At 37.1% G+C, this 8,920-nt stretch overlaps 1 protein-coding gene across 1 annotated transcript in view; it reads right to left on the bottom strand.

Annotated features, from left to right (window-relative positions):
• Nucleotides 1–3,585: 3,585 nt before the first annotated feature.
• Nucleotides 3,586–8,920, bottom strand: part of LOC113079808 (trimeric intracellular cation channel type B-like) — a 15,721-nt gene continuing 10,386 nt past the window's right edge. The window contains exons 5-6 of the mRNA XM_026252032.1: nucleotides 6,446–6,563; nucleotides 3,586–4,112 (exon numbers count right to left, since the gene is read on the bottom strand). Coding sequence (XP_026107817.1) covers nucleotides 3,894–4,112; nucleotides 6,446–6,563 — 337 coding nt within the window. The 3' untranslated portion in view covers nucleotides 3,586–3,893. The remainder of the gene's footprint in view (nucleotides 4,113–6,445; nucleotides 6,564–8,920) is intronic.

Here is an 8,920-nt window from a genome sequence, read left to right on the forward strand (position 1 = left end):
ACATCTCAGTTATTAGTACCAGTTTGATGAACTTAAGTGATTTGATGCGAGACTCGCTTCACCCTGAGAACATTACACTTCATCAAACTATTAAATATGAGATTTCTGTGCTTCTGAAAGAAGGCTCTTATGTTCACAAAGACTGTGTTCAATCCATTCAATACTGGGAATGTTTATGCAAAAATAAAATAGAAATAAAAAAAGTATTCAAAATATTCAGTAGTGTTTGATACACACTTTTTCTTCAATCTCACTGGTGTTTAAAAGAAGCATCTGAGATTTTAGAGATCTTGTGTGTGTGTGTGTGTGTGTGTGTCCTGCTCAGACTCTAAACACATTCAAATGTACAGTGTGCTGTTTTAAAGAGGGGCAGCTGACAGCTGGTGTGTGTGTGTGTGTGTGTGTGTGAGCGGGGGGGTATGTTTTGCTGAATTGGTCGTTCAGAATCGCTGGACATCTGTCTCTTCTCAACCGGCCTGAATTCAAATCATCCGCCGTCGTCCTGTAAGAGATTCAGTGATCATGTGTTCAGCACGTTTATAACACTGTAATAACTGAAGCTATGTGAAGTCTGGAGTGTTTCTGTGGCACAGAGAATCAGCGCTGCTAATCTTACACCATTAATCGTTTCTTCTTTATCTGTCTCGCCTCGGCGGCACACGCCTGACAGAATACTGATGAGAGCCTCCTGAACTGATCCTGGATCAGCCTCACACACCAAACACTGATCTCAGATCTCACACACACACACACACTGTTATGATGCAGAACGAGACTCATGTCAGACTCACGTGAGCATCTGTAGATGGATGAGACGGCAGCTCACACTGATCTCTGAAACACACAGACATCTGAAGACACCAAACACAGAACTGAGAGAGAGGATCTGCGTCTGTCCTCCAGAGGAAGATTGGGGTCACGGATCTTATATCTGATGTTATTCTGTTTCCCTCTTCAGTCTCTGACGCTGATGTAACACACACTCATCCGCCGCTCGTCATCAGCTCTAATGCAGTTTATTATTATTTGATCAAAAAACAGCAAAAAATTGTGAAATATTATTCTGATGTAAATCATCTGTGTTCTGTGTGAATCTGTGTTAAAGTGTAATGTATTTCTGTGATGCTCCGCTGTATTTTCAGCATCATTCCTCCAGTCTTCAGTGTCACATGATCTTCAGAAATCATGATAATATGCACATGATGCTTTGTGTGAAAAACGAATAGAAATGTTTTCATGTGCTTCAGCGTTCGAATCAAATATAACATAATACATGTTCTTACAAATGATTGGAACTGATGGATTCATCAAGAGCCTTTAACATCTGCACAAAAGCTTATTTATCATAAAAAGGGTTCTCTAAGGATTTCTGAAGAGCTGTTCACTGAAAAGGTGAACCAGAAGAACTGGTTATGTGTGTTCTTCAAACACCTTCTTCATGCTCCACAGGAGAGAGGAAGTCACGAGGGTTTGAAGGACGCGAGGGCGAGACACTGTGACGTTTGTGTGAAAGAGAGATCTGTACAGATGGAGGCTTCTCGTGGCTTCTGTGTCGTCTTTGTCTCCAGAGCAGGAGAACACAAAGAAGGAGGGTCCGGCGCATGTGTGTGTGTGTGTGTGTGTGTGAGCTCCCTTTGTTTGGGACGTACCACTCGGAGTCACCAATCGGCTGCGGCTCCACTGAGAGCGAGGCGGTCCCCCACCGGCCCCTCACACACAGCAGGACCCCTAGTGGACAACACATGATCCTGCAGCTGCCTTCACTCAGAACACATACAGTCAATGAGATGACATCACAAAGAGCACGAGTGTGTGTGTGTGTGTGTGTGTGTGTGTGAGCAGCATGTGATGACATCCCTAACACAGCAGGACAAATTCACTAAATAAACATTTACAGTAAGTGTTTATTTTATTGAGCTTTTAATCAGAAGATTTCAATTCCAATCCATATCTTTTTCTTACAGCTGCAACAAACTTTAGAGGTTTATTTATTTTACTCTGAAGACTTCTACTGAGGGGTTTGTTCATACTGCACATCAATTCACATTTTTATTTAATTTTTTATTTGAATGATTTATATGACATTTCATTCCTAAACACATGGTGAAAATGTGTGTTTTCTGTCTGTTGACAGTATTTTCTGATTTATGGAGTGATAGGAGGAATCCAAAATCCCCTCGGGAAAAACCATTGTGAACTATGAACTTGGAATTATTCTATGTTCAGATTTCTGTTTTGAAAATGTTTGCAAATAAATGCATATTTTAAGATAATGCCTCATTTGCAAAAAAAAAAAAAAAAAAAAAAAAAAAAAAAAAAAAAACAACAACACATTTATTAATTTTATTATTATTATTATTTTGCGATGGCTAATGTAGGCATAATCAATCAACTATTTAATGCCATTTCTGTAGTAGGGAAAAATGTATTTTGAAACATATTTTAGTCTATTTTGCCTTTTCGGTCTAATTTTGTGTCTACTCAAATAATGTCATGAACATGAGCAGTCTGAGCAGCGTGTTATTATTAGCGCTCATTATGACATCACAAAGGACAGCGGAAGGAAATTTCCCGCGCTCTCGTCAGAATGCAGACAACAGCAGCGCGCGCACATTCTTGGCAGAGTTATTTCCCGCCGCGGGCCGTTTGGAAATCATTGATGACATTTGGCGGGAATAATTGAGCTGTTGATTGTTCCTTCACAGCAGTAAATGAGATTATGTTCTGTTGATCGCTCATTAACAAACCTAAAGCATGATTATGAAAATCATTTCCTGCTGCATATTCCATAGAGTCATATTCAATTACATAAATCATACAGCCACAATAAAACCCCAATTCAATTTCTGCACAATGTGCTATTCAATACAATGAGCGATTAAACCACGCCACATTTGGCATTTCACACCCTACAATCATCTTTGTTGTCATTTCAGCTTTAACTCTATATAGCTACATCATCTTTCACAAGCTGTTGATTATAATAACTTGTGATGAATCAGTTTTAATAAATGCATTGTGAATGGGTGCCATCAGAATGAGAGTCTGATAAAAACATCCCAATAATCCACAGTCCATCAGTGAACATCTGGAGAAGACAAAACCTGAAACACATCCAGCATTAAGATGATTTTAACTCAAACACATAGAGTCTATAATCCAGAATAACACTTCCTCCAGTGAACAAGTGTTCTGGTCTGAATCAGGAGAGAAATCTGCACAGATCAAGCAGCGTTTAAACAGATCTAAACTAATCTGTGAATGTAGATTTGGATTACTGTTTTTATCAGTTGTTTGGACTCTCATTCTGACGGCACCCATTCACTGCAGAGCATCCACTGATGAGACACTGATGCAATGCTACATTTCTCCAAACCTGATGAAGAAACTCAGATGGGCTGTGGTGGGTGAGCCCATTTTCAACTATTCCTTCAAGTTGAATTCATCCGTAATGATTGCTGGAAATAAATGCAGCACTAAGACCAAACCCCAAGCTGGAGCTCATTAAAAGTGCATCAATTTTCCTGTGAATTTCATCACTCATGAGTCAGTCTAGAGAAATCTGATGCTTTTCACGAACACAACAAACTGAAGACAGACGAGTCGGAAGCAAGTGAATTGTATTCAATAATTTCAGCACTCAAAACGTCTTAAAACGGGCTTCAGCATTCAACTTTCAGTGCATTACATTCATAAATGCATTACAAACATTATTAAAATATATTATCCTCACCATTAAACAGGATAGAAAAGAATAGAATTCTCTGTGAATCAAGCAAATATATACATATCAGGAATCAAGATAAAAAGAGCTTCTGTGCGTTAAAACATCGTGTAGAAAAGGTTTGACGCGGATTCTTCAGCTACAGTAAACCGTCTGTTCTCCAGCAGCTTCAGTCCGTCTTTTTACTGCTCTCTGCGTCTTTGGGGTCGCTTTGGTCCGGTTTGGTGGAAGCCGATCCATTGGGTTTGTTGATCGGAGAAGAGAGGCAGCTCGGGGTCGAGTCGCTCAGAGGTGAAAAGGTCAAAGGTCGAACAAACAGAGTCTTGTAGATCAGGGACTCCACCGCTGAAAACGGATACGACGATGAGCCCAACAACATCATCCGCGTCTGAAACAACAACACAACACTTACAGCTTACCACAGCTCTCCAATACTTTGAAACACATTTTGCACACATTAATAGCTCATTTCTCATAGTATTTCCTCAGTATTTCTGTCTTGGTTTTCAGTGCAAATGCCTAAATGACATAAGAGTCTGATAAATGAAGTGAATTTATGATTCAAAAAGGACTTCATATCTTTATTTTGCATCTCTAGTGACCGTATCTTGATTAAAGGAGGTTTAGATGTTTGTACTGGAAAACAAGACACAAATAAGTTTTTAAGACACTGATTGAAGGCCTTTTAATTGGTGGAAGGGTGAAGGAAGACTTCTGAAGACCTGCAGAACCCAGAGTTTCTCAAAAATAAAACTCTGAGAGTCAAAGATCTGAAAGGACAGTGATTTCCTTCACGAACCCTCAGTAAAACTGAAAGCTGAAGGACAGAAGCGCAGAGGTCAAAGGGTACGAGCGTGAGATCTGACTGAAGAACTCCAGACTCACCCTCAGTCTCGCTCAACTTCTCTTTTTAAAGCAGAATGATGCAATTACATGAAAATGATGTAAAAAGTGCGAAAGGCGTGTAAGAGCGTAAAGCGCTCCGATCACACTGAAGGGCAACACCACACACTTTGATGAGCTTTAGCAGCTCGTTCGTTAAATTCAGTCAAACGAAAGCCGACAGACGTCTGATTCAATCAAACGCTCTCTTTGCCTTGATTCTAATGGTGAAATCACAGCTAATATTTGCTCATCAGTACATGAACTCACAGGAGCTGAGCTATAATGATGTTTCACTGTACTCTGTCAATTATCAGTTATACTGCATTTCTGATTCTATTTTGCATTAAATGTCAGAAGGTTTGACTGTTTTGTCAAAAAGGAGGTAACATTCAGGTTGGTTATATATATATATATATATATATATATATATATGAAGAGTTTGTTTGCCAAAAGAGATAACTTCATTTTTAACAGTTTGCAAAAATCATGTTTTTTCATTGTGCTTTCTAATTAATCTCAAACTGCAGTTGGGTTAGTTTGTTAGGTAAAATAATAATAAAGAATAAAACACACACACACACACACAAAAAAAAAAACATGATAACAATAAAAACACTTTTGTATCAAACAATTGGCCTTTGAATATTATTACAAATTTGTAAATAGTGATTTTTTTTAATCTGTGAAGTTTGCTAATCACATGCTAATCATGGTAAAATCATGTAAGCAACATGCTAGTCACATGCTAATCATGCTAGAAACATGCTAACAAAATGCTAATCATGCTTAAATCATGCTAGCAACATGCTAATAACATGCTAAAATCATGCTAATCATGCTAGAAACATGGTAACAACATGCTAATCATGCTAGTAACATGCTAGTCGCATGCTAGTAATGCTAACAACATGCTAATCATGCTAGTAACATGCTAGCAACATGTTAATCATGCTAGAGACATGCTGGGGAAATGTTAATCATGATAACAACATGATAACGACATGGCCAGTCACTTGCTATTTATTCTAGCGACATAATAGCAATATGCTAATCATGCCAGAAACATGCTAGTTGGATGCTAATCATGCTAGCAACATGTTAGTCGCATGCTAGTCATGAAAGAAACATTCTAGCAACATGCATGCTAATCATGCTAGAAACATGTTAATCATGCTGAAAAATGATAGCAACATGCTAATAATGCTAAAATTGTACTAGAAACATGCTAGTCGCATGCTAGTCATTCTAGAAACATGGTAGCAACATGCTTATCATGCTAGCAAAATGTAAGTTGCATCTTGGTCATGCAAGAAACATTCTAGTAACATGCTAATCATGCTAGAAACATGCTAGTCGCATGCTAATCATGCTAGAAACATGCTAGCAACATGCTAGTCACATGCTAAAATCATGCTAGCCACAGGCTAGTTGCATGCTACCAACAGGCTAGTCGCATGCTAGTCATGCTAGAAACATGCTAATCATGATAACAACATGATAACGACATGGCCAGTCACTTGCTATTTATGCTAGCGACATGCTAGCAATATGCTAATCATGCCAGAAACATGCTAGTCGGATGCTAATCATGCTAGCAACATGTTAGTCGCATGCTAATCATGCTAGAAACATGCTAATCATGATAGCGACATGGCTAGTCACTTGTTAATTATGCTAGCGACATGATAGATACCTTGTTTATCATGCTCAGTACATGCTAGTAACTTGCTAATCATGCTATTATTATTCTTTTTTTCATGCTATTATTATTCTTTTTTACTATTCTGACAAATATAGATCTAGATATCGATGATAAGGAGTGTCAGACACACAGACCTTGTTGGTGACGATGAAGAGCGTGTAGATGAAGATTAGATGATGCGTCTGGATCGGGAGGAAGTGACACTGCTGGAGAGAGAACAGAACCGATCCCAGCAGAGTCACCTTGGTCGGGCTGCACACACACACACACACACACACACACACACACACACACACACACACAGAGGTCAAAGGTCAAACAAAGAAGTTAAATATAACCGCTCTGACTCTACACTGTAAAACACACAATTAACACACAGCTGAGATGCACATTCTATAGAAATGTGTCAAGTTTAACATCACTGCGACCATAAACCTTCTAATATTACTCAGTGGAAGAATTGTGCAGTGTGATTGATATTATTAATAATAAATTACTATTCACTGTAAAAGTGTCTTCAATATTGTTTGAATAATTTATTGCTAATACAACATTTTAATTACATAATTTTTAAAAATATTTTTAAAAATGTATTTAAAATTGTAACTATCGGTTTCTGTGGGCTGAAATATTGTTACAGTGTTTATTGAACATTTATCAATGTTCATATGTGACCTTTGAGCACAAAACCAGTCATAAGGGTAATTTTTGGAAAGTAAGGTTTATGCATCCTCTGAAGGTGAATAAATCATCTCTCCAGTGATGTGTGGTTTGTTAGGAGGACAATATTTGAAAATCTGGAATCTTAGGGAGCAATAAAATCTAAATATTGAGAAAATCATCTTTAAAGTTGTTCAAATAAAGTTCTTAGCAATTCATATTACTACTGTATTTTTCGGACTGTAAGTCGCACCTAAGTATAAGTTGCATCACTCCAAAAATACATCATGGAAGAAAAAAACACATATAAGTCGCTGACTATAAGTTGCATTTATTTAGAACCAAGAACCAAGAGTTCACATTACCGTCTCCAGCCGCTAGAGGGCGCTCTGTGTTTTCAGTGTAGACCACAGGAGAACTGAGCAACATAGAGCGCCCTCTAGCGGCTGGAGACGGTAATGTGAACTCTTGGTTCATGTCAAATTAATTTTGATAAATAAGTCACACCTGACTATAAGTCGCAGGACCAGCCAAACTATGAAAAAAAGTGTGACTTATAGTCCGGAAAATACGGTAATCAAAAATTAAGTTGATATATTTACAGTATGAAACTTACTAAATATCTTCATGAACATGATCTTTACTTAATATCCTAATGATTTCTGTCATAAAAGAGAAATGTATGATTGTGACTCATACAGTGTATTGTTGTTTATTTCTACAGATATACGTCTGTGACACTGATGACTGCTTCTGTGCTACAGGGACAGGTATTTTATAAAATCCATAAGCAATAAGGTCATGTGTTACAGTGTGTTAGAGTAAAATGCTTTATTTTTTTTCCACATAATTACTGAATAATTTAAGACATCATTTGCACCATAACGGATTCTGCAGGTTGGTCTGCAGGTGTGTGTTTTTAGTGAAACTGCATTGATCAGGCTGATCTGAACAAGCGATTCATGTTTTATTCCCATCAGATGCTCAGAAACACAGAGAAGAAGCATCGAACGAGGCTCATCTCCACGAGAGAAACACTTACTGTCCTGCATTCTTCTGCACGAACCGTTCAAACGCCACTCGCACAAAAACCATCACAACAAGTGTCTCCAAGAAATCAATACACAGGCCAATTATTCTACCTGAGGCATTCTGGGAGCAAGCGCTGTGATTGTGAGAGAAACAGAGTCCAGATTCAGCTTCTGCAGACAGAGACAGCTCATGTGTGATGCTCTCATCTCAGCTCGATACACAACGAACGTCCTCAAACATCAGCGTGCTGTCTCATAAACGTCTTTAGAAACTGAAACCACTCGAAATATCAGATGAAGAACAGCGAGGATCCTGCAGATCTGAAATCATGTTCAGACATTCAGACACAAACGCTGCTGTCTGACGGATTCCGTTCGGTCTTCATTTGAATTTTAGAAACAAAATTATTCCAAAACTTGAACTAAAATTGTCAAAGCAACATCTTTCATTTTCATTGAGTTGAACTTGATTAAATTAAGCGAAGCTAAAAGTGAAATGAAAATATATATATATATATATATATATATAAAAAAACAAATTAAATTATTTAATATTTAATGTTTATTTAGTTTTAAATCAATTTTCAGTTTTCGTTTTTATAAGAAAATATATAGACATTTAAAAAATAAAAATCCCAAAATTTCTAAAACTTTAGTTTTTATTAGTTTTTAAAAAAAAAATATTTTATAGGTTTTTTATCTACTGAAACAAATGAATTAATTTATATACACACAAATGATAAAAACACAAGTTACTCACACTATAATTTTATAAGTTTTGTGAATTTTTTATTTGAATTGTTTTAGTTATTTCAGTAATTTTTTATTAGTATTTTTTAAATAATGTTTTTAAATTGTTTTAGCTATATGTTTACCTATAACAACCCATGCACAAAATTGTACGATACTTATATAGTT

This window comes from Carassius auratus, unplaced genomic scaffold (assembly GCF_003368295.1).
Source record: "Carassius auratus strain Wakin unplaced genomic scaffold, ASM336829v1 scaf_tig00029285, whole genome shotgun sequence".
Lineage (NCBI taxonomy): Eukaryota > Metazoa > Chordata > Actinopteri > Cypriniformes > Cyprinidae > Carassius > Carassius auratus.